Source organism: Equus przewalskii, chromosome 20 (assembly GCF_037783145.1).
Source record: "Equus przewalskii isolate Varuska chromosome 20, EquPr2, whole genome shotgun sequence".
NCBI classification, from domain to species: Eukaryota; Metazoa; Chordata; class Mammalia; order Perissodactyla; family Equidae; genus Equus; species Equus przewalskii.
Window position 1 is genome coordinate 8669289 of NC_091850.1, and position 26861 is coordinate 8696149.

The following is a 26861-nucleotide window of genomic DNA, read 5'->3' on the forward strand; positions in this document are numbered from 1 at the left end:
TCCATTTTCCTTTTCCATATTCTCGGGAATTCCTATGATCCTTATGTTCTTACTCCTCATTGACTCCATTATCTCTCGGAGATTTTCCTCATTTTTTTTAATTCTTAGTTCTCTTTCTTCCTCTGTCTGGCGCCATTCAGCCTGTCTGTCCTCGATTATGCTGATTTGCTCCTCTATGTTGTCTACACGGGCCTTCAGGGAATCCGTATTCTGTTTTATCTGGTCCATTGTGTTTTTCATCTCAAGTAATTCTGTTTGATTCTTCTTTATGATTTCAATCTCTTTTGTGAAGTAACTCCAGAACTCGGCTTGTTTCTCTATCTTTCTCTCTACCTCATTGAGTTTTTTGATTATAGCTGCTCTGAATTCATTATCACTTAGTTTACCTAATTCCAAGTCCTCAGGACTTAATTCTGTATTTTTATTGTTTTCCTTCTGGTCTGGGGCTTTTATAAATTGCTGGATGGTAGAGGAGCGTTTTTTTCTCATGGTGGTAGAATTCAGTTGCAGTTACAGCCTGTCGCCACTAGATGGGGGTCGAGAGCGGCATGTTAGCTCTCGCCTTGGGGCAAGATGGCTGCGCCCACTGGCTTCGCTGGGGGGGAGGGGCTGTTACTCACACGCACTGATCTGGGTTCAGATCAGTTCTGTTCTCTGGTCTCCCATGGCCCTTGATTTATGGGGTCCCTGCGGACGGAAGCTTTCCCCCATCAGCGGGTCTCCACTGAATCAGCGGCAGGAGTCCTGGATGATCCCCCTGTCGCGTGGCCCCTCCCCCGCTCCCTCCCGACCCGCGCCGCAGCAATCGCAGGCTCTAGGGGAGGGAGCGATGTTCTCTCCTACCGTTCCAGCGCCTCCAAGGGTGTAAAGCTAGGTTTATGATCTCCTCCTTCTTGGTATTGTAGGTCTCTAACGAGCTGGCATTATGTTTATTCTCTGAAATTCAGTTCTTCCAATCTTTTGTTGTACTTTGGAGGGGAGAGAATCCCGGGTCAGCTCACCCCGCCATTTTGCTCCACCCCCCCTCGATGATCATGTTTTTGTTCCTCCTTTTGTTAGTGTGGTGTATCACATTGATTGACTTGTGGATGTTGAACCATCCCTGTGTCCCTGGTATAAATCCCACTTGATCATGGTTTATGATCTCTTTAATGTATTGCTGTATTTGGTTTGCCAGTATTTTGTTGAGGATTTTTACATCTATATTCATCAACAATGTTGGCCTGTAGTTTTCCTTCTTTGTGTTGTCCTTGTCTGGCTTTGGTATCAGGGTGATGTTGGCTTTATAGAATGTGTTAGGAAGTGCTCCATCTTCCTCAATGTTTTGGAATAGTTTGAGACAGATAGATATTAAATCTTCTTTGAATGTTTGGTAGAATTCTCCAGAGAAGCCATCTGGTCCTGGGCTTTTATTTTGTACGAGGTTTTTGATTACTGTTTCAATCTCTTTACTTGTGATTGGTCTATTCAGATTCTCTGCTTCTTCTTGATTAAGTTTTGGGAGGTTGTAAATTTCTTCTAGATTGTCCAGTTTGTTAGCATATAGTTTTTCATAGTATTCTCTTGTAACCTTATATATTTCTGTGGTATCCCTTGTAATTTCTCCTCTTTCATTTCTAATTTTATTTATTTGAGTCTTCTCTCTTTTTTCTTAGTGAGCCTGGCTAAGGGTTTGTCAATTTTGTTTATTTTCTTGAAGAAACGGCTCTTTGTTTCATTGATCCTTTCTACTGTCTTTTTTGTTTCAATTTCATTTATTTCTGCTCTAATATTTACTATTTTCCTCCTATTGCCTTCAGGCTTTGTTTGTTCTCCTTTTTCTAATTCTATTAGGTGTGGTTTGAGATTGCTTATTTGAGATTTTTCTTGTTTGTTGAGGTGAACCTGTATTGCAATGAATTTCCCTCTTAGGCCCACTTTTGCTGCATCCCAAATGAGTTGGTATGGTGTGTTTTCATTTTCATTTGTCTCTAGATAATGTTTGATTTCTCCTTTATTTTCTTCAATGATCCATTGGTTGTTCAGTGCCATGTTCTTTAATCTCCACATCTTTGCCCCTTTCCCAGATTTTTTCTTGTAGTTGATTTCTAGTTTCATAGCATTATGGTTGGAAAACATGCTTGATATTATTAAATCCTCTTAAATTTACTGAAGTTTGCTTTGTTTCCCAACATATGATCTATCCTTGAGAATGTTCTGTGTGCACTTGGAGAGAATGTCTAACCTGCTGTTTTTGGATGGAGTGTTCTCTATATCTATTAAATCTATTGGTCTAGTTTTTCATTTAATTCTACAATTTCCTTATTGACTCTCTCTCTCTGAATGATCTATCTGTTGGAGTAAGTGGGGTGTTGAGGTCCCCTACTATTATTTTATTGTTGTTAGTTTTAGTTTTTAGTTTTAGTTTTAGTGCTCCTTTTAGTTTTCTTGCTAGTTGCTTTATGTACTTTGGTGCTCCTGTGTTTGGTGCATATATATTTATAAATATTATATCTTCTTGGTGGAGTGTCCTTTTTATCATTATATACTGCCCCTCTTTGTCTCTCTTTACCTGTTTTGTCTTGAAGTCTGCTTTGTCTGATATAAGTATGGCGACACCAGCTTTCTTTTGCTCACTATTAGCTTGAAATATTGTCTTCCATCCCTTCACTCTGAGTCTGTGTTTGTCTTTGGCACTGAGGTGTGTTTCCTGGAGGCAGCATATTGTTGGGTCTTGTTTTTTAATCCATCCTGTCACTCTGTGTCTTTTGATTGGAGAATTCAATCCATTTACATTTAGAGTGATTATTGAAATGTAGGGACCTAATGCTGCCATTTTATCACTTGTTTTCTGGTTCTCCTGCATTTCCTTTGTTTCTCATCCCGTGTATCTTGGGCTGCCAATTCAGTAAGGTAGTTTTCTATGCTGGTTTTCTTAGTTTTATCCTTATTTGTAATTTGTGTCTCTGTTCTAATTATTTGTTGAGTGGTTACCATGTGGTTTGTATAAAACATCTCATAGATGAGATAGTCCATTTTCTGATAGCCTCTTATTTCCTTAGACTAAGCCAGTTCCATCCCTTTCTTCTTGCCCTTCTAAGTTGTTTTTGTCACATCTTTTTTCTTCTTGTGAGTTTGAGGTTAAAATGACAATATTATATTTATTCTTGGTGTTTTCCTTTCCTTTATCTTTAATGTTATAATTAATCATTGCTAACCTGTTCTGATGGAGAGCTGCAATTTTCTGATTTTGTCTATCTACTTATCTCCTTTCTCAGGGTTTTGTAACCTCCCCCCACCCCTTTTTTTAGGTATGAGGGCCTTCCTGAGGATTTTGTGTGTGTGTGTGTGGGGGGGAATCTTATGACAATGAGCTCCCTTAACTTTTGTTTATCTTGGGAAGTTTTTATTTCTCTCTCATATTTGAAGGATATTTTAACTGGATAGAGTATTCTTGGCTGAAAGTTTTTGTCTTTCAGAATTTTGAGTATATCATTCCACTCTCTCCTGGCCTGTAAGATTTCTGCTGACAGCCTGGTAGGGGTTCCTTTGTAGGTTATTTTCTTCTACCTTACTACCCTTAATGTTTTTTGTTTGTCATTCACTTTCACCAGTTTTACTACTTTATGCCTTGAAGTTGGTCTTTTTACATTGATAAAGTTTAGAGATCTATTGGCTTCTGTCTCATGGATTTCCAGCTCCCTCCCCAGGTTTGGGAAGTTCTCAACTATTACTTCTTTGAACAAGCTTTCTGCTCCATTCTCCTTCTCTTCTCCATCTGGGATACCTAGAATCCTTATGTTGCATTTCCTGATTGAGTCAGATATTTCTTGGAGAGTTTCTTCCTTTCTTTTTGGTTTTAGTTCTTTCTCCTCCTCTATCTGAAGCATTTCTATCTTCCTATCCTCCAGAATGCTAATTCTGTCCTCCATATTACCAGCCCTACTGTTCAGGGAGTCCAGATTTTTCTTAATCTCATCCATTGTGTTTTTCATCTCCAACATTTCTGATTGATTCTGCTTTATAGTTTCAAACTCTTTTGTGACATAGCTCCTGTACTCATTGTGTTGTCTATCTGTGTTCTCTTTTAACTTGTTGAGTTTTTTAATGATAGCTATTTTGAATTCTTTGTCATTTAGGTTATAGATTTCTGTGTCTTTGGGATTGTTTTTCTGGGTACTTGTCCTTTTCCTTCTGTTCTGGAGATTTAATATATTTTTTCATAATGCTTGATGGCATGGATTTGTGCCTCCTCATAGAGATGGAGTTTGGTTACTGCTTCCAGTTACTGCCACTGTGGGGAGAGGGCAGGAGCTGTGGAATCTGCACCCACCATGATCCCTGTCTGAGCCGGGGCCACTCCTTGGGATTGCATTGGCCCTGTGGGGTCTCCCATCAACTATGGGAGCAATCACACAGGGGCTTCGGGTTGCTGCTGCCTGCTCCCAGAGACCCACCTAGACACACTACCCACTTAGGGACTGCAGCAGTGTTATGGGCTTTCGAGGCAGTCAGGAGCTTGTTCACCCAGACTTGCAGCTCCACTGCCATCTGGTCCTGGTGGATCTCATTTGCCACCTTGGGCCACAGCAGAGTTATGTGCGTTTAAGAAAGCAGGCAGTTTGCTTGCCCAGCCATGGCACATCTACTTCTAGGTTGCACCAGCCTTTGTGCTTGATGGGTGGGGCCTCTCCCCTAGGGCCATGCCCAGTCTCTACCTGGGGCCACTGTGGGACCATGGATTTCCCCATTGGACCAAGGAGTGGTCATGCTGGGTCTCCGGATTGTCACCGCCCACTCCCCCCGTCCCGCTGGATCTCACTTGCCCCCTCAGTGCCGCAGCAGAGCTGTGGATGTTTAATGCAGCCAGTGGTTTGCTTGCCGAGCCGTGCTGCATCTGCTCCTAGGTCACGCCAACCTTTGTACTTGGTGGCCGGGGCCTCCCTACCAAGTCTGAGCCCAGGTCACTCCCTGGGGCTGCAATGCGACTGGATTTTCCCACCGGTCCAAAGAGCAGTCACAGGGGACTTAGGGCTGTAGTCACCTGTTTCCACAGTCGTGCCAAGGCACCTGCCCACCCTCAGGGCCACGGTGGTTCTATGAGCACTCCAGCTGGGGGAGTCACTTGTGGGTACTGGACTGTCTGGGGCCCGGAGAGTTTTCACCTATGTCCACCTCTTCCCCGTGGGTAGGCCATCTACCTTCTAATGTATAGCAGTGCAAGTCTCTCAGGCATTCTTAGGTGCTGTGTGAGTAGCCTCTGTTGACCAATGAATGTCCATTTAGTTGTAGCTTGAAGGGGGAGAGATAAACAAAACCGCTCATCCACCGTGTTGCTGATGTCACTCTCATTGTGGTTTTGATTTGCATTTCCCTAATGGCTAATGATGTTCAGCATCTTTGGTCTTATTGTCCATTTGTATATCTTCTTTGGAGAAATACCTATTCAAGTCCTTTGCATTTCTCTAATTGAGTTGTCTTTTTGTTCTTGTAGGAGTTGTATATATACTGGATATTAAATCCTATCAGATATATGATTTGCAAATATTTTCTCCCACTCTGTAGATTGTCTTTTAGTTTTCATAATAATTTCTTTGCACAAAAGTTAAATTTTGATGAAGTCCATTTTATTGATTTTTTCTTTTATTGTTTGTGCTATTGGTATATCTAAGAATCCATTGCCAATCCAAGGTCATGATGATTTAGCCTTATGCTTTCTTCTAAGAGTTTTATGGTTTTGCTCTTATATTTTTATGGTCATTGATCCATTTTGAGTCAGTTTTTGCATATGTTTTGAGGTGAGGGGTCCAACTTCATTCTTTTACATATGGAAATCCAGTTGTCCCAGCACCACCTGTTGAAGAGAATATTCTTTACCTATTAAATGGACTCGACATTCTTGTCCAAAGTCAGTTGGCCATCTATATATGTGTACGGGTTTATTTCTGGTCTCTCAGCTCTGTTCCATTGGTCTATATGTCTTTCCATGTGACAACACCACCCTGTTTTGATTACTACAGCTTTATGGTAAGTTTTGAAATCAGGAAGTGTGAGTCTTCTACCTTTGTTCTTTTTCAAGATTGTTTTCACTACTTGGAGCACATTGCATTTCCATATGAATTGGAGGATTGGTTTTTCCATTTCTGAAAAAGCCACATCACTTTTTATAATCAGCTCCTAAGTGTTATGACTTTAAATGTCTTTACATGTCTGTCGTCAAAAGTTTGTTTCTGGTCACCTAAGAATTTTCTCCTCATTATCTACTTAGAGTCTGTTTAGAAAATATTTGGAATAGAGTTATTCTCTAAGTTTGCTCATTTATTCTCCAATAGAGAAAAAAATAGGAAATTTTTTGTAGCTTCATGAATAACTTTTCTTATCAGTTTAGGATCAGTTTCATTAAAGCAAAGCTAAAATTGATGTGAGACAGAACCTGCTGCCAGTGTGGTTATTATTTAAATATTTTATTTATTTTAAATATTCATTGTAATATGAGGTCTTTGGGTGCAAAGCTAGCTTATCTAAAGGAAAAATTGTATCATCAGGAGTTCTGATCAAAATGGCAAACTGAACCGACATAGAAAGGCCTCCCTTCTGCTCCAAACCCAAGAGATGCCAGAGAAAAATAGAGAAACAACAACAACAAAAATAACCCAGCGCAAAAGAATGAAAAGGCAATCCCCAGGTGCTGGAAGTGAAAAGGAGCTTAAAAGCAGAGCAGGGAATGATACCTGAAAACAGTCAGGTACGCAGGCCTACTGGGTAGACCTCCATGGGGTGTGCTCTGAGGCCCTAGACTCCTTGCAGTGGCAGCACGGCTGAAGCGGAGGCTCTTGTATGAAGCCAGACTGCTCAACAAGCTGTGAAGCAGAGATTAGAAGACTTCCGTTCACTGTCCAGGGAAAGTGGCAAGAAAGTTAAGTATTTGTTTGAATTCCTATAAAATAATAATTTGAAGAAAAAGAATGATCCAGAATTGGCAACCCAAGCTTACACCATGTGTAAGTATGAGGAGTGAATTTACACACTGCCTCCAGTGAGGCAGGAACTACTTTTCCAAGCTAAGAAATTAACATTAAAAATTGGTCTGGTCTCAAATTACATAAATAAACTTAAGTCCAGCTACATGTCTTTGTTAATAAAACTACATAGAAAACTAAAAGTTACATAGAAATTTTCAAAATAAAGGGATGGAAGAAAAAAGAACAGATAAATGTTAGGTTGAATTTTGTTGATATTCAGCTGTGTTACACACAAAAATGGCAACTTCATATGATTCAACTAACAATAATCAAAAGAGAATTAGTAGAGCGTTTCTAATATCAGACGTTTGAGGCAAGGGCAGTACCAGCGATAGAGATTCAAGAACAGTCATCCAAGAAGATAAGACAATGATCTTGGCTGTGCTGACTAATATGATCTCAAAATGTATATAACAAAAACTGTATTACAAGGGTAAATTGACAAATCTATGAGGACAGAGGTATTTAAAATTGCGGTATTGTAAGTTATTAGACAAAAAAATAATATGGAGAAGATTTGAACAACAAGAAGACATAGAACCCTTTTCAACAAATAGTGATAAATATTCTTTTACAATACATACCAAATCTTTTCCGAAATTTACTACTTGATAGGACACAAAAGAATCTCAGCAAATAACAAAGAACTGATATCATACAGACCCCATTCTCTTATAACAGTTTAATAAATTTAAAAATCAATGAAGGCATGGACTGAAAACCCCATATATTTGGAAACTAAAAAGAACACTTCTGAATGGTTCAGTTGGAAAGAAATCACAACAAGGGAAACTTGTTTCCAGCAATGTGGCAGCCTGGACCCTCCAGTAAACAACTAAGAAACTTGTATCAAATGTGCAGTACATATTTTAGCTACATTAGTGTGCTAGGAAGAAAATAAAGAAAGAATATTCAGAGGCCAACAACCACAGGAAATTCTAAGAGGTAAGTCTTGAGGGTATTTGCTGATCCCAGGGTGCTTCAACTTCTATTTTCATGGATTGCAGGGTGCAGGGATAAAAGCAAGACCCAAGGCCCTGTCCAGGATTAGACCTCTAATAGGAGATGCTCTTGTGTAAATCTAGAGCTTCCAAAGGACTTCACTCTTGGAGTAAGAGAGAGCTAGAAATAAACTCTACCACAGAGTGATGGTGAATCATTTGTGGGTTGTGAAATCAATCATGTGGTCACCATCAGCATTGATTTTTTTGAATATCAAATGTAATAATGCTTCATGTAACTTTTGTTTCAATTTTTATGTGTTAGTGTGTATATGTATATGAATGTGTGGACGAGTACACGGGTTATATTGTTATTTTTTACCATCAGTCAGTCATAGTCAAAAAAATTTAAAAGCTGCTGCCTTAGAGAAACCATGGCATGTGTGCACAAAGAGATATGTACTGCTACTCATTTCAACATTATTTATAATAGCAAAATACTGGGAGCAACCTAAGATTATGTTGATAGTAGAAAGGACAAATAAATATTATTTTTATACAATGGAACATTATTCCTCAGATAAAAAGAGTTAATTACACCTACTTATGTTATTATCGGTAAATCACAAAACATAATATTGAGTGGCAGAAACAAGTTGCAGAATGATAGGTAAGTATAATTGAGCTTATGTTAAAAACATAATACAATCTGCTGTTTGGCAAAGATAGAAACCCACTTCAGTGTACCAACTTCTGAAGACAGAAAGAAGGGAATGGGATTGGGGCAGCGTTCCAGAGGGTGGTACAAGCTCTCCAACTTTGTGTGTGCACACATGTGCAAGCGTTTCTCTTAGAAAAATTGTAAGTGAATATGACAAAATGTTAACATGTAGGTGACAGGCACTTGGGTATTAGTTATATTACTTCTTGTACTCTTCTGGTGTTTGTAATATTTGATTTTTTAAAAAAGTTAATATCATGTGACATATAGACAATTGTAGTTTTCTTACAGGGAGAATCTTCAGGGGGTGAATGATGTCAGAATTAAATTTTTAGGTGCTCTTTAGAAGAGCACATTCAGTTATGTTATTATGGTTCCTTCAGTTAGATGAAAGCTGTGTAGTTGCATGAGTATGGTAGTCAAGCTGAGAAAGAAAAGGTGTGGGAAAGGAGTTAAATATAAAATCTTAAGTATGACGATGTTTTCCTTAGTGCATAGGAAAGGGAATATATAATAATTCAATACCTGAAATCCATAAGAAGTAGCCCAAAATGAATTTTATTGAATTAGAAGCCCTGATGAGGAAAGGAAAAAGTTTTCTGTCTGAGTGTTGCATTCAGGGAAAGCAAACTACCGCCCACTGAATAAAAGTTAAAACTAAACATTATAATATCAAAATTGTAACTTGTTGTTTACTATGAGGCAACAAAACAAAAAAATATATAATGTATCTATCGTTTTGTCATTTACATTTTTTGTTTGTTTGTTCTGCTTAGCTGGTCACCTGACTTTTGAATGCCGCAATTTTCTCCGAGTAGACCCAAAAAGGGACATAGTTTTGGATGTCAGCAGCACAAGCAGTGAAGAGAGTGATGAAGAGAATGAAGAACTGAATAAATTGCAGGCATTACAAGAAAAAAGTAAGCAATGCTTTTTTTCCTTCCATCCTTTAAAAATGTTTCTAAATGTTTTGCTATATTATGTCATATTTATCGATTGTTCTATTGTATTTATCGTTAAGATATCTTTTGTATTTTATGTAAGAAGTAATACGTAAGTAAGGAGTAGGCTTTGAATGTTGTAATTTGCCCAAAATCAAACAGCTGATCAGTGATAGAACCAGGAGGCAAGTCTATTTCCGATTCCACAACCCAGGTCGTCTTGTCATTGCTGTTCTTGTTGTTCCATCACACTAGGATTGTCACATGGTACAAAGGGTCTGATTTAAGACTGGGTTTCTAGCCCTATTTGGCCATTTTTTGGCATGTGATTTGCGGCACTTAACCGCTCTTAACCTCAATTTCCTTGTGGGATAACACAAGGGATGGGATTGTCAAATCACAGTAATTTGAATCAGAGATCTTAGCCAGTCTGAAGCTTTAATAATAATTTCAAGCGTATAAATGATAATTTCAAGGTGTGGGCAAAACAGCAAAAGTTCTGGGACAGCCTGTACAGCTCCCCAGGTATTTTCTTTCTGCTTCAGAACCCACTCTAGACAAGATTAGCATGAGAGGTTTCTACATTACTTAGACAAAAGAAAGTCATTTTAGTCATGAAACATCTCAACTGTATCTCTGGATAGTTGCATTTTCCAGGGAGCATTCCCATAGATTCCAGGACTATTTACCATAAACAATCTTAGATGATCCAGGCATATCCTGCTATAAGCAGTCTCTTGCCAATCCTTATAAACAAGGATTCTCTTGCCAGCAGCTTGATCACGGACTTCTAGCTTTCAGAATTGTGAGAAAGCAGATTTCTGTTATTCAAGCCTCACTTTCTACCCCCAACCCCCAAAATAGGGATTCTTTAGCTAGCAAATACCATTAATTTGTTTCCAGGAGGTCTCTGATTAGCATGTTTACAAAGAGATTTGACCAACTTACCTTCTTTCTTTCCTGGGGGCATCCTTCTCTCCCCTCAAAGAGAGAATAGATTGCACACCTACTATTTAACCATTTCTTTCCCATCTTGTGTATAAAATGGCCTATCCTTGCAGTGAGGTTTTTAGGGATAAAATGTGATATGCTGTCTGTGAAAATACTTTGTAAACTACAAAATGCTATACGGTAGATGTCAAACAGAAGCAAAATGCAGCTTATTTGACCATGAGTTTAGGCATGGGGTGAGAAAGATGCAAAAAAGGTTAAACTTATTTTAGGTCATCAGAGAACAATAAACACTTAAAAAGAATTTTAGGTTTGCCATATTCTATCCAATCAAGGTAAATATAGAAGTCAATTGCCAGGGTACTAGGATAACCTGAGAAGGCAAAAGAGAGAGGGGAGTCCCAAAGAGGTCAAGTAAGAGTTACATTACATATGAGTATAAATAGCTTCAGGGTAAAGATAACTGCTTGAATACACATGCTTAATTTTGCTCCCTACTGAAACCTACTGAAATGATAGAAGAATTTTTTTTAAGACATAAATCCACAAAGACAAAGAAAATGGGATAGGAAGAAGTAGTGACAACATTTTACTAAAAAGCAGATGGGTTAGTGATAACAGACTGCACATTTAAGAAAGCTTAATCCTTTAACAATGTGGAAAGCTGAGAAGTAGCCTGATATACACTTTAAAACTCTCTAAAGACTTGATAATGAGTGTTCTTAGTTACCTCTGTAAGTGAGGATGTATGTAAGGCTAAAAACAAAGGGATTGGTTAAAAATCTGAAGTAATTATATGCTTAATTCCCTTCCCCTACTCTGTGAAGACAGATGGCTTCCTTTCGTCACCTCAGACTACTGTAGGTCTATTTTCTAGACAGGGTAAGACAAAGGGTCTTTAAACTGAGTTATTCCAAACACAGATGAAAATAGTAAAAGGTTAGATACAGAATGGTGAGAACCTTCCAGCCATCTTCACCTGTTTGGTTCTCAGGCATATATCACTCAGGCAGAAGATTTGAAGATTCACCTGGCCTAGCCAGATTACCAGTAAAGTCCAGATTTCTAAGCTTTGCTTGCTCAAAGCTCCCAGTTAGCTTTTTAGACAACTAAAGAGCACTAAATTTCTGAGGAAAGACTTTTACATGAATATGGATACCAAAACTAACAAACAAAAAAAAACCACCTTGAAGGACAGAGTCTATGCAGGGAAAAGAAAACTTAACAGAAATCATTAATAACCAGTTTCATAGAAAGATGAGGTATACCCCCCAGGAAACGTGAATAAGATACTATAAAAAATAAAAAAACAACAAAAGAACTTTGGGAAATTAAAAGAGAAGCAGACCTGAAAAACTTGATAGAGATGGAAGATAAAGTTGAAGAAATCTAAGAAGAAGAGCAAAATGGGAGGAAAAAGATAAAAGACAATTGAAGGGTCAGTCTAGGAAATATTTAATTCAAGTGAGTCTCAGAAAGAGAAAACAAAAAATTTCCAAGAACTGAAGGACGTTAGTTCCCAGATGAAAAGTTTCAACAAGTACCAAGCACAGTGTTAAAAACTTGAAACTTTGTCTCATAGGAAACAGGAAGAATATAATCCAAACTTCCAGAGTCAAGGATAAAACAGGTAAAGGATCAGGAGTCAGAATAGCTTTGTACTTCTGTAAAGCAATACTGGAAGCTAGTAGATGTGGATAACACTTTCAAATTTTTGGAGAAAAATTGTATCCAAGTTAGAAAGATATATCCAACCAAAATTTTGTCAACCAAATGTGAAAGTATGCCTTTATTCAAAGGCATTTTCAGACATTCAAAGTCTCAAAAAAGTTTACCTCTCACATACCCTTTCTTACAGTACTTATTCCAGAGTTTTCTACCAAAGTAAGGGAATAGACCAAAAAAAAAAGGAAGACATGGAATATAGGAAATAGAAGAGACAAGAATGGCATCCCCAGGATGGAATCCCTACATAAAGGGGAATCCTGGGAAGGTAGCTGTACCAGACAAAGAGAGCAGCCAAACCACATAGAAGCAGAACAGGAGATTCTGGGAGAGAAAGCCTAAGATCATCAGTTCCACAAAGAAAATTTCTAACCCATCCATCTACACTGCCCTATCTTTTTAATAAATGCATTAAGCTTTAGAATTAGGAAGGATCTTAGAGAACACATAGTTTAAACACCTGGTTTTATAGAAAAGGAAGATGAGGACAAATGCCTTCCCAAAGTTAGTAACTGGTCACAGTAAAGCCAGCACCATCATCCAGGCTTCTTGCCTATACTGTTTTCATTACAATCTCTACCTTAGAGATCATCCAGTCAATTGGTTCTTGACCTTTTTTTCTTCACCACGTCCATCTTCAAAGATAAAGTACACTCCTCTTATGAATAGTGGTTTATTCTAGAGGTGATTTTCAATCAGAAGACCTGGGACAAATCCACCCTGGGAGGAAGTAGAGGGAGTTAACGTATCATAATCTCCAGGATGAGGAGTAGTTGGTAAACCTTCTTTATTAGAATCAGCTTTCCCCTAACCTCATATTGAGAATGACTGACTCAATTGAGCTTTTTTTTCCTTTAAAAGATATGCTTGCCCTTGGTCACTTAAAGGCTCAGAACTTGTTTCCAAGTCTCATGACTCCCACCCAGGACAGTACTCATTCCAGCATATCATGCAGATTCCAATAAGAAATTATTATAAAAGGGATCCATATTTATTTCATGGTTACCTAATGGAAGCCCAGAGACCCCTACCCAAATAAGCAATAGATTGGTTCCATGGTACGTGGAGGAAAGAAGTGCAGAGGTTGTGGTTCTTAGTTCCAGTGATAACTTTCTGATACTGCTCAGAATCTCAAAAGGGGCGAGGGTAAAACACTGACCTACTGAGTGTGAGTTCTCATCCTACATCCTTTAGATAGTCCTGGGGGCTCCTTGAATCTTTCCTTGGTCCTTAGAGGTAGGAAGCTTTTGAATATGTTGTTTTTTTAAAAAATGACATCATAAAAATAGTGAGCCAGGAGAAAGCAAAGAATGTTTAGTGTATTTATGTAATTAGTTGTTCTGTTGTTATGAAATAAAGACATGAAAGGGAAGATAAAGAAATATCACCAAAAAATCAAGTCAAACTTATTTTTGTAAAAGTTCTGTTTTCTATTTGCCTCTTTTGTATTTGCTTCTATTATATTGCATATTTTTCATTGCATTTACTATCTTAATGTCTTTCATTTAAAGATTTAAAAGAAAATCTTTTTTGGATTTGGGATTTTATTCCTTTGTTTTTTTTGCTCAAGAAGATTTGCCCTGAGCTAACTTCTGTTGCCAATCTTCCTCTTTTTGTATATGAGCTGCTGCCACACCATGGCCACTGAAAGACAAGTGATGTAGGGAACTTCCTGGGCCCCTGAAGTGCAGAGTGCTGAACTTAACCACTAGGCCACTGGGCCTGGCCTCTAATATCTTTCATTTAAGACAAACAAAAGAAGTCTAAATGACAAATATGTCAAATTTTGATGCAAATTAGAAAATGTGAGAGTAGGACTTAATGTGGATAGGAAAGAGTGTTATTGTCTTATTATAATAACATGGGACCTGTGCAGCCTTAGAAGATTATATCACCGGTGCTATGAAAAGGGAAAGACCAAACAGTCAATTTATAGGAAGGATCGTAAGGTCTTCCTGACTCACATTCTGTGTGTGTGTGTGTGTGTGTGTGTGTGTGTGAACTTGCTTACATCTGATGGCACTACAGTGCTTCAGAAAGCTGCTTGTTAAGATTTTATACTGCATTTTGAATTTTCTGAAGAAACTTGCCTTTGGAATTGTTACTGATAGTAGCATATATCTGAAGATCTATTTATGGTACAGTATGCATAAAGTCAAGGTAAAAGGATTTTACAAAGGACCCAAGAAATTCAAGAGTATGGATTTTTTTTCTCCTTCTATTTTACCTACTATTATGTAATATTAGTCTTCAATTTGCCTGTATTTAAGAGGTAGTCCTCTCTTCATATCTCATCCCTTAATTTTTTACGATATTCTTTTAGTTCAGTCCAGAAAAGAAATGTTGTATTTTGACAAATTTGGGGGTTTTTGGCTTAGTTTGGATTTTTAGTTTAGTTTGTTTTGTTTAAGAGAGTTTTATGTTAAGTTCATACTTGATTTTATTTAAAGGTAGTTGACTCTGAAAACTACCTGGGAGAAAATACCAAAATCAGACATTTGCATTGTATTGCCATATCGTTTCTCCCCATCCCTTTAGTAACTGCTGGGATCAGATTCAAATGAATGACCTACAATCGTGGTTTCAAGCTTCATAAAGATAGGGCTTGAAGGAATTTGTAGGATAATTGGAGTAAAGCCTATATTTGGCTCAAAATGTGCTTTTTGTAAGACAGCTACAAAAGATATTGCAAGTAGCTGATTGGAAGACACAGAGGGAATGGGAAATTTAGATTAATGGATCTAGGTTTGTAACTGCCTAGTCTCGTATTTAAAAGAGCTGGAGTAGCTACAAACCTGATGACAGACATGCAAGGATCTAGTGACTGAGCCTGCGTGGTACTGCTAGGATGGGCCTTCCATACTACCCCAAAGCTGTCTCTAAGCCGTGCATCATAACCTCTGACTCCCGTATGTTACATAAGAGACCACCACATTACAAAATTTAAGTGCTAAAGTACATAAGGACCTTCTTATCTTCTATTTTGTACTCCAAAGCTTGGTTGTATCATTTTCCAAGAAATTATTAGTTTGCAAAAACTCAGATTATTTTCCCTGCTATGCCTATGTACATTTCAGCATCCTGTCTCAGAAGGAACCTCAATAAATAGAGGTGGAATAGTTTTAAGAGTGGTAGTATACAAACACTGGACTATCTAAAATAAACTGTTGTCTTCAGTGCTTGAATTCTCATAGCTTAGGTGTGTACTGCCTACCCTCGTCAGTACTGCTAGTTCCTAAGGGTAGATGGCCAGGAAAAAAGGTTTATTGAATTCTAGGATTATTTTGTTTTTATTAGAACTAATTTATCTATATAATCTAGTTCGTGGGCTCCTTACCCATCATTCCTAGATGGAAGAGGAAATTATTTTCATAGCTACTGTTTGCTTCCTTTCTCCCATCTTTTTTTGGTGGACATATTTACAATAGTTATTCTGAACTTATTGTAGCTACTAAAAGAAGACAGCTACTCAAGAAAAAGCTAAAATGATTATTTTAATGTCAGACCAAGTAGATTTCAAAACAAAGAATATTACTAGGGATAAAGAGGTTTTTTTCATAATTGATAAAAGAGTCAGTTAGTCAAGAGGACATAAAAATACTAAGTGTTTATGCACTGAATAACAAAATTTAAAATATATGAAGCAAATCCTGTTAGAACTACCAGGGAAAATCCCTGTAGATACACAAATCCACAGTTATAGTTGGAGATTTAGACACACCTCTCTCATAATTGATGGAACGTGTAGACAGTAAATCAGAAAAGACATAGAAAACTTAAATAACATTGTCACCCAACTTGAACTATTTAGCATTACAGAACACCTCACCCAACAAGAGCAGAACACGTTTTTGTTTTTGTTTTTTTCAAGTGCACAGAGAACATCTACCAAGATAAATCTTATTCTGTGCTATAAAACAAGTCTCAGTAAATTTTAAAGGATTAAAGTTATGCAAAGTATGTTTCTAACCACAAGGAAATTAAATTAGAAATCAATAACTGATAGCTTTCTGGAAAATTCCCAAATATCTGTAATGCAACACACTTCTAAATAACCCATGGGATCAAAGAAAAAAAGCAAAAGGGAATTATAAAGTATTTTGGACTGAATGAAAATAAAAACACAGCATAATATTTATGGGATAGCCCTAAAGCAGTACTTAGAGACAAATTTACAGCACTAAATGCCTGTATTAGAAATGAAAAAATGTCTCAAATTTATGACTTCTTCTGCCTTACCACACTAGAAAAAGAAGAGCAAATGAAACCCAAAGTAAGGGGAAGAAAGGAAGTAATAAAATGAAATCAGTGAAATGGAAAGTAGAGAAAATCAGTGAAACCAAAAGCCAGTTCTTTGAGAAGACCTATAAAATTGAAAAATCACTATCCAAACTGATCAGGTAAAAAATAAATCAATAAATAAGAAATGTCATACATTACCAATATCAGAAGTGAAAGAAGTGACAACAATACAGATGATACAGATACTAAAATAAGGGACTATTATGAACAACCTTATGCCAATAAATTGGACAACTTAGATAAAATGGACAAATTACTTGAAAGACATAAACTACCAAAACTCTTTCAAGAAGAAATAGATAAACTATCCTGCATCTATTAAAGAAGTTAAATGTTTAGTTTAAAAACTTTCAGCAAAGAAAACCCCATAACTGAATACCTTCTCTCATGAATTCTACTGAGCATTTAAAAGTTGAAGAGGAAGGAATACTTTGCAACTCAATTTATAAGATCAGCATTACTCTGATAACAAAACCAGATAACGATACTGCAAGAAAAGTATCCCCATAAATACAGACACAAAGATAACTTTAAGCAATTAGAAGAATTTTAGCAAATCAAATCCAGCAATTGTAAAAAGGATGCTATGTTATGATCAAGTGGAGTTTATCCCAGAATACAAGATTTGTTTCACATTCAAAAATCAGTCAATGTAATTCACCATTTTTAACAGACTAAAAAAGAACACCTGTATGATAATTACAATACTTTAAGAAATTATCTGAGGAAGTCCATCTTCCATTTCTGATAAAAATTCTCAGCAAACAAGGAAAGGAAGGGAACTTCATCAGCTTGATAACGGACATCATAAAAAACTGAAAGATTACATCATACTAAATGGTAAGAGACTGAATTTTTCCATAACATAAGGAAGAAAGTGAAGATGTCTACTCCTACCACTTCTATTCAACATTATAGTAGAGATTCTAACCAGGCAATAAAGCAAGAAAAAGAAATCAAAGGCATCCAGTTTGGAAAGGAAAGAGTAAAAACTGTCTTTATTTGCAGATGACTTGATCATCTGTGTAGAAATCCTAGGGAATCTACCAAAAGAGCTTCTAGAACTAATATCTGAGTTTATAGCAAAGTTGTAGAATACAAGATCATTCAATGGGCAAAAAAATTAATTGTGTTTCTGTATGCTGGCAATAAGCAATCAAAAATTGAAATTTTGCAAGCCAGCCCAGTGGTGCAGCGGTTAAGATTGAACATTCTGCTTTGGCGGCCTGGGGTTTGACAGTTCGAATCCCAGGTGTGGACCTACGCACTGCTTGTCAAGCCATGCTGTGGCAGGCATCCCGTATATAAAGTGGAGGAAGATGGGCATGAATGTTAGCTCAGGGCCAGTCTTCCTCAGCAAAAAGAGGAGGATTGGTAGCAGATGTTAGCTCAGGGCTAATCTTCCTCAAAAAAAAAAAATTGAAATTTTGAAAATACCTTTTATAATAGCATTAAAAATATGAAGCATTTAGGGATAAATCTGACAAAAGATGTGCAAGACAGAAACATACAAAACATTGCTGAGGGAAATTAAAGAAAGGAATGAATCAAAAGATATACTATATTCATGGAATAGAAGATTCAAGCTTTTTAAGATGTCACTTCTTCCCAACTTGACTTACAGATTCAAACTAATCACAATCAAAATTCCAGCAGGCTGTTTTAGAAATTGACAAGCCGATTCTAAAGTTCTTGTGGAAATGTGAAGAACCTAGAATAGCCAAAATACTTCAAAAAGGAGTAATAAAGTTGGAGGACTAACACAACTTAATTTCAGGATTTACTGTAAAGCTACAAGTAATCAAGACAGTGTGGTATTGATGTACAGATAGATCAGTGGAACAGACTAGACCCATACAGCCAAATGACTTTTTAAATTAAACTTTATTTGGGGATAGTTGTAGATTCACATGCCACTGTAAGAACTAATCCAGAGAGCGCTTTATACCCTTTACCCAGTTTCCCTCAATGGTAACACCTTCCAAAATTGTAGTACAGCATCACAACCAGGATAGTGACTTAGCTACAGTCCAGATACAGAATATTTCTGTCGCTACAAGGATCACTCATATTGCCCTTTTATAACCACACCTACTTCCCTCTTATCCTTACTACCTTCTTAATCTCTGCAATCAAAAATTTGCTATCTATTTCGATAATTTTGTAATTTCAAAAATGTTTTATAAATGGGGTCACATGGTATGTGACCTCTTTAGATCGGCTTTTTTCACTACTTCTCTTGAGATTCACTCAGGTTGTTGCCTATGTCAATAGTTTGTTTCTTTTTATTCTTGAATAGTATTCTGTAGTGTAGATATAACACAGTTTGTTTAACCATTCACCCATTGAAGGACAGCTGACTTGTTTCCAGTTTGGGGCCATTACAAATAAAGTTAATATTAACAGGATTTGGGTGAAGATAAATTTTCATTTCTATGAGATAAATACCTAAGAGTACAATTGCTAGGTTGTATGGTAGTTGCATGTTTAGTTTCTTAATAAACTGCCAAACTGTTTTCCAGAGTGGTTATACTATTTTACATCCCTTACAGAAATGTGTGAGTGACTCAGTTTCTCTGCACCCTCGCCAGCATTTAGTGTCGTTACTATTTTTTATTTTAGCATTCTGATAGATGTGTAGTTATATCTCAATATGGTTTTAATTTGTGTTTCCCTAATGGCTAATGATGTTAAACATCATTTCATTACTGCTGAATGTTGAGTTCTTTATATATTCTAGATACTAGTCCTTTGTTGGATCTCCAGTTTGCAAATATTTTCTCCTGATATGTAGCTTGTCTTTTCGTTCTCTAAATAGGTCTTTCACAGAGTAGTAGTTTTTAATTTTGATAAAGTACAATTTTTCAATTTTTCCTATTATAGATTGTGCTTTTACTGTGAAGTATAAGAACTCTCTGCCTATCTCTAGATCCCAAAGTTGGTCTTCTTTTTCTTTCTTCTAAAGGTTTTATAGTCTTACATTTTACATTTAAGTCCATGATCCATTTTGAGTTGATTTTTCTATAAGACATGACACTTAGGTCAAGGTTTGTTATTTTGCTTAAACATGACCAGTTTTTCCAGCACTATTTGTTGAAAGGCCATCTGTTCTCTATTGATTCTTTTGTACTTTTGCCAAAAATCAGTTGGTCATATTTGTGTGGGTCTGTTTCTGGGTTTTCTGTTCTGTTCCATTGATCTATGTGTCCATCCCTCCACCAATACCACACAGTCTTGATTAATTTAGCTATATAATAAGTCTTGAAATTAGATAAACTGATTCTTCCCACTTTATTCTTCTTTTTCAAAATTGTTTTAATTATTCTAGTTCCTTTTCCCTTCAACATAAATTTTAGAATAATGTTGTCTATATCTACAAAAAATCTTGCTGAGATTTTGATAGGAATTGCATTAAACATGTATATCAATTTGGGGAGAACTGACATCTTTACTATGCTGAGTCTTCAACACATGGTCTGTCTCTTCATTTATTTAGATCTTTGATTACTTTCCTTAGCATTGTATAGTTTTCAGTATTAAATACTATACATGTCTTATTAGATTTATATGTATAAATATTTTTCTTCTTTTTTTGAAAAATTGTAAATGGTGTATTTTTAATTTTGTTGTCTATGTATTCATTACTAGTAATAGAAATACAATTGATTTGTGTATGTTTATCTTCTATCCTTGCTGAAGTCACTGATTAGTTCTAGCAGTTTTTTGTAGATTCCTTGGTATTTTCTTTGTAAACCACCATGTCATCTGCAAAGAGTAACAGTTTTATTTCTCACCTTTTATCTATAAGGCTTTTATTTCCTTTTCTTGCTTTTTTGCAGTGGCTAGAACTTATAGCACTATGTTGACAAAGAGTGGTGAGAGATGACCTCCTTACCTGGATTCCAGTCCTAGGGGACAAGAGCTTTTAGATTTTCACTATTAAGTGTACTGTTAGCTGTAAGTTTTTTGTAGCTGCTCTTTATCAAGTTGAGGAAGTTTTCCTCTATTCCTGTTTTTTCTGAGAGTTTTTGTCATGACTGGGTGTCACATTTTGCCAACTACATTGTCTGCATTGATTGGTATGATCTTATGATTTTTCTTATTTAACCTGTTAATATGGTGGATTACATTAATTGATTTTTGAAATATTCTATTTGCTGATATTTTGTTAAGGATTTTTACACCTATATTCATGAGAGTTATTCGTCTGCAGTTTTCTTATTTTGTACTGTTTTAGTCTGATATTGGTATCAGAGTAACATTAGCTTTGTGGAATATTGAGAAGAGTTTCATTCTCTTCTATTTTTTGGATAAGACTGTGTAAAATTGGTGTTAATTCTTTAAATGTTTGATGGAATTCTTCAGTGAAATTTCTGGACCTGGAGATTTGGGGGTGGGGTTTGATTATAAATTCAATTTCCTTAATAGTTAAAGGGTTATTTAAATTACCTATTTCATGTTAGAAGACTGGTGGCAATTTGTGTTTTTGAGAAAGGGTTGTGTACTGTGTAAGTTGTCAAATTTATATTTGTAGATTTGTTCATAGTCTTTACTTATCCTTTTGATGTCTGCAGGGTCTATAGTAATATCCTCTGTTTTATTCCTGATATTGTATTTTTTTCTTTCATGGTTTTGCTAGAGATTTGTCAGCTTTATTGATCCAGTGCTTTATTTCATTGTTTTTCTTAATTTTTCTTCTGTTTTTAATTTCATTAATTCCTGTTCTTTATCTTCTTCCTTTTATTTGTTTTGGGTTTACTTAGGTTTTTTTCCCCTGGGTTCTTGAGATGAAAGGTTAGATGATTAATTTGAGACTTTTGTTCTTTTTTATTGTAAGCATTTAGTGCTTGAGTTTCCCCTTTCAGCACTGCTTCAGCTGTGTTGCACAAATTTTGATATGTTATATTTCAATTTCATTCAGCTCAATGTATTTTCTTATTTTCCTTGCGACTTCCTTTTTGCTTAATGGATTATTTAAAAGTGTGTTATTTTATTTCCAAGTGTTTGGAGATTTTTCTGTTATCTCTCTGTCATTGATTTCTCATTTATTCCATTGAAGATAGAGATATACTCTGTATGATTTCAGTTCTTTTAAGTTTGTTGAGGTTTGCTTTACGGCCCAGGACATATTCTATCTTGGTCTATGTTCTGTAGGCACTTGAGAAAAAAATGTGTATATCTCCTCTTTCTGGGTATTTTTTAAACGTTGTTTAGATTCTGTTGATTCATGGTGTTTTTGAGTTTTTCTATATCCTTGATAACTTTATGTATAGTTTCTATCAATTACTGAGAGAAGGATGTTGAAATCTCCGACTACCATAGTGGATTTTTTCAGTTCTCTTGCCTGGCACACATACATTTAGGATTGCTATATCTTGTTGGTGAGTTGAACTTTTATCATTATATAATGTTCCTTTCTTTCACTGGTAATTTTCTTTGTCCTGAAGTCTATTTTATCTGATAAGTATAGCTCTAGCTTTCCATTCTAGCTTTCCTTTGATAATGTTTGTGTGACATAACCATTTATATCCTTTTCCTTTCAACATGCCTATATCATTACATTTGAGGTGAGAGTCTTGTAGACAGTATATAGATGGGTCATATTTTTCAAGCCAATCTGCCAATTTCTTTTAATTGATATCCTTTTAAAAATGTAATGTAATTATTTATACATTAGGGCTAACTCTGCTATTTTATTATTTGCTTTCTGTGTTTTGTTTTTCATTCCTCTATTTTCTTTTTCCTACTTTCCTGTGGGTTACTTGCACATTTTTTAGAATTACCCATAGTGCTTTGATTTATCAATAGTGTCACTTGAACTCTTGTAGAATTTCATTTTGATTCATCTGTAGTGTCTTTGAATATATTCATAGTGTTTTTTAATTTTTATGTGGTATTTTATGTAGCATTTTTAGTGATTACTCTAGGGATTACATTATACATTCATCATTTATTACAATCCAGTGGTATTTTACCAGTTCAAGTGAAGCACAGAAACCCTACCTCTCTTTATGTCCCTTTACCCTCTCTCATTTACAATACACTTGTCCTAAATATGTCCTCTGCATACGTTGAGAACCACATGAGACAGCAGTGTTATAGTTTTTTTTTTTTTTTTTTTTTAAAGATTTTATTTTTTCCTTTTTCTCCCCAAAGCTCCCCGGTACATAGTTGTGTATTCTTCGTTGTGGGTTCTTCTAGTTGTGGCATGTGGGACGCTGCCTCAGCGTGGTCTGATGAGCAGTGCCATATCCGCGCCCAGGATTCGAACCAACGAAACACTGGGCCGCCTGCAGCGGAGCGCGCTAACTTAACCACTCGGCCACGGGGCCAGCCCCAGCAGTGTTATAGTTTTTGTTTCCACCATCAAACATAATTTAGAAACTCAAGAGAAGGAAAGCCTATTGTACCCATATTTTTGCTTACTGTGTTTTTTCTTCTTGATGTTCCAAGATTCCTTCTTTTATTATTTCCTTTCCATTTAGAGGAACTTCCTTTAGCCATTCTCATATGGTATGTCTGCTGGTGACAAATTCTTTTAATTTTCCTTTATCTGAGAATGTCTTGACTTCTTCTTCATTCCTGAAGAATATTTTCACTGGGTAGAGAACTCCAGGTTGATAGTTCTTTTCTTTCACGGCTTAAAAAATGTTATGCCACTTCCTTCTGGCTTCCATGTTTTCTGATAAGAAATCTGCTTTCATTCTAATTGTTTTACTCCTGTAAGTAACATATCATTTTTCTCTGGCTGCTTTATTTTGTCTTTAGTTTTCAAAAGTGTAATTATGATGTGTCTTGATATAGATTTCTTTGGTTTATCTTGTTTGGGATTCACTTAGCTTCTTGAATCTGCCGGTTTCTTTCTTTTGCCAAATTCAGGAAGTTTTCAGCTGTTGTTTCTTCAAATACTTTTTCATCACCGTCTTCTTTATCCTAACCTTCCATGACTCCAGTGACATAAATGTTAGATCTTTTGTTATTGTCTCACAGTTCCCTAAGGCTCTATTCTTTTCTTTAAGTCTGTTTTCTCTCCATTGTTCAGATTGGGTGATTTCTATTGTTCTGTCTTCCACTCCAGTGATTATTTCTTCAGTGCCTTCCGTTCTGCTGTTGAGCCCATCCACTGAGCTTTTTATTTCAGTTTATTGTATTTTTAGTTCTAAAATTTCTGTTCTTTGGATTTTCTGTTTCTTTGGGGCTTTCTATTTTTTCATTTGTTTCAAGCATGTTCATAATTGTTCATTGAAGCATTTTTATGATGGCTGCTTTAAAATCTTTTTCAGACAATTCTAATATCTCTCTCGTTAAAGTGTTGTCATCTATTGATTGCTTCATTTTTTATACAATTTGAGGTCTTCCTGGTTCTTGATTTGAATGAGTTCTTTTCATTTGAAATTTGGACATTTTTATCTTATATCATTAAACTCTGGCTTTTCTTTAGACCTTCTGTTTTATCTGATTTTCCTAGAAGGGAAAGTGAGGATGACACCTTGTTACTGCTAGGTGGAGATAGAAAACCTGTTTCCTCACTCAGCCTCCACCAGCACCCAAGGTGGGCATGGCTCCTTGTTACTGCTGGGTGAGGGTAGGAGTTCCAACTCTCTATATGGTATCCCATGGTAGGGTTGGTTTTGTTACTGGCAAGTGGTGGTGAAAGCCTTGACTTTCATTAAATCTCTTCTGACAACATTTTAGCATAAATGAGAGGGGGCCTCATTAGTGCTGTGTGGTGGTGGAAGTCCTGGCTCTCCATATGGTTTCCACTGACATTGTTAGATTGTTAGTGGAGGTCTAATTACTGGTGAGTGGGGATGAAAGTCCTGGCTCCCTACTTAGACTTCTCAAGCAGGGAGGTTGGGGCACCTCATCACAGACTCACAGGGGGAAATCTATTCCTCACTCGGCCTTTGCTGGCATGGGTGGAGGTGTTGCCATAGTTTTATCTGTGATGTTTGGCTGGAGTTAGGCAGTTATTATCTAAAAGTTTCCTGTCACTAGGCTGTCCCTTTCTTGGTCCTTTGGCTAGAGAGAGCATGCTTTTGTTGGGACAGTTTTGTCTGTAGCTGTTGACATTGCTTGGTTGCCAGCTTCTTCATCTTCAAGTCCGGGCTACACAAAGCAAAAAGAAATTCCAGGGAACTCACTACTGTCTCATTCTCTGGATTTTGAGATCCCTAGCTGGTCTGTCTTCTTTCCACCTTTTAGAGTCTTCTTATGTTTATTTTTATAATATCTAAGGGTTTTAGTTGTACTTAAAGGAAGGCATAGGAAAAGTACATTTAGTCCATCTTCCAAGAAGCAGAAGTCCAACTGATTTTTGACAAAGGTGAAAAGGCAATTCTGTGTAGAAAGGATGGCCTTTTCAACAAATGGTGTTAGAATAATTGAATATTCAAAAAAGTGTTAAATGAAAGAAAGAAGTTGCACAAAATATTATATATGCCACAATCTATTTTTCAAAAGAGGAAAAACATTGGGGACCTGTGCACTGCTCATCAAGCTGTGCTGTGGCAGCATCCCACATACAAAAAATATAGAGGAAGATTGCCACAGATGTTAGCCCAGGGCCAGTCTTCCTCACAAAAGTAAAATAAAATAAAAATAAATCTTAAAATTGTTACAAGAAAAGTACAGTATCCTTACCAGTGAAATTCACCAACCAACAACCAAAATCAAAAAATGTATACAAACTATATTAGTATATGGACTGATGCTAACCTGATTCTTTCCCCTCAACACACAGGAATAAATGAAGAAGAGGAGAAGAAAAAAGCAAAAAGCAAAGAGAAAATCAAGTTGAAAAAGAAAAGGAAAAGGTATTTTTTTAACATCTTTTTTTTTTCAAAGAGCAAGACTGTGAATCCAGGATGGATTATAAAATTTTATTTTTCATGTATAGTCCCATTAATTTAACATTAATTTTTTTCTTAGTGGCAGTTAGAGGTTCAGTTTTTTCAGTAAAATAACAAAGTCCTTTATGTCAGGAATCAAAAATAAAGTCAACAGTCAGACACTTTAAATTTTCTTTTTGGAGCAAATGTAGATATAGATAAATAACAATCCTCTCCCCTTCTTTTGTGTATTCTATTTGTATTCTAGAATTTTACGTTTTAGAAGATCAGCTAAGCTTTTAATAGGACATATGTTTATATTATTCACATATGTATTTTGTCCTCATATATATGAAGTTGGCGCTTAGATATTTGTATTCTCAAAATATCATTGCCATGGCTAAGAAATTAATTTATTAAGAGGATTTATGTATTCACTTGTCTTGCTAAAAATTCCTTCTCATCTTTCAGAACCCTCAGTAGTCACCTATGAGTTTTTAGTATCAACTCTTTTAACAACTAACTGGTTAAACAAATTGATCAAAAATTAAGAGGCAACTTCTTCCATGGTTGATGAGAGCAGTTTCATTTATACTAGAGTAAACATACACATACTGACATTTTTTTAAGGCACTTGGCAATAGTAATATCTGGCTTGGACCCCAGTTCTCTGACAGTAGGTTCTGTAACTCAGGTGTTGTCACTGTGCATTTAATATATACATTTTAACGTTTAATTTTATAAATAGGAAAAGTTAGGTCACTTTCAAGTGTTGAGAGTTAAAGAATAATAGGAAGGTGGAGCCCAGTGTATTGTATAGTCTGACTAGTGTATTGTTGAATCATTTGCACGGCAAAGTGGATTGCTTATAGGAAAAGTAGGATTATCTATTTTCTTCCAAATTCTAGTATTCTTGTTTATAGTAACAGATTACTTAGTCAAGCTTCACTGCCTTGGGCCTCACAGGCCTCAGACGGGGACTGAAATTAAGTGAACTTTTCTGGGCACACTTGGCAGAGATAATGCCACCTAATAGAGTTGTTATGTCAAAGTCGAATATTTTCCCCTAAAAGTGAGAATCCAGGACCAAAAAGGCAAAGAAAAATGTGCAGGAAGAGAAGCAGCTCTGGTCAGAATCCAGAGGTCAAGCAGGGTCTTTAAAACAGGAAAACAGACAAGAGTTGAGAATAACAGAGTTGAAGAGGGAGCAGGAGAATACATGAGAAAATAAGTTCAGAAATGGTGGAAGTCTAGGAAGCAGACAAGGGAGAGAAGGGAAGACAACATTACAGAAACGGGGGAAAGTCAGCATCCCTAAATGAGGACGGCAGTCAAGGACTTCACAGGAAGCATTGTGCAGATACAACCTGTAGTCTCACGCGCTTTTCTCCTCCCATGTGTCTCTGTCAGGGCTTCTTAGCTTGGGTTTTAACTTCTAATGTGTAGAT

The 26861-nt window shown here is 36.4% G+C and overlaps 1 protein-coding gene across 2 annotated transcripts in view; it reads left to right on the forward strand.

Moving 5' to 3' along the window:
• SREK1IP1 (SREK1 interacting protein 1) overlaps positions 1-26861 on the forward strand; it is a 121461-nt gene that overhangs the window by 22447 nt on the left and 72153 nt on the right. For both annotated transcript variants that reach the window (XM_070587461.1, XM_070587460.1), the window contains exons 3-4: positions 9440-9583; positions 25326-25398. In XM_070587461.1, coding sequence (XP_070443562.1) covers positions 9440-9583; positions 25326-25398 — 217 coding nt within the window. The remainder of the gene's footprint in view (positions 1-9439; positions 9584-25325; positions 25399-26861) is intronic.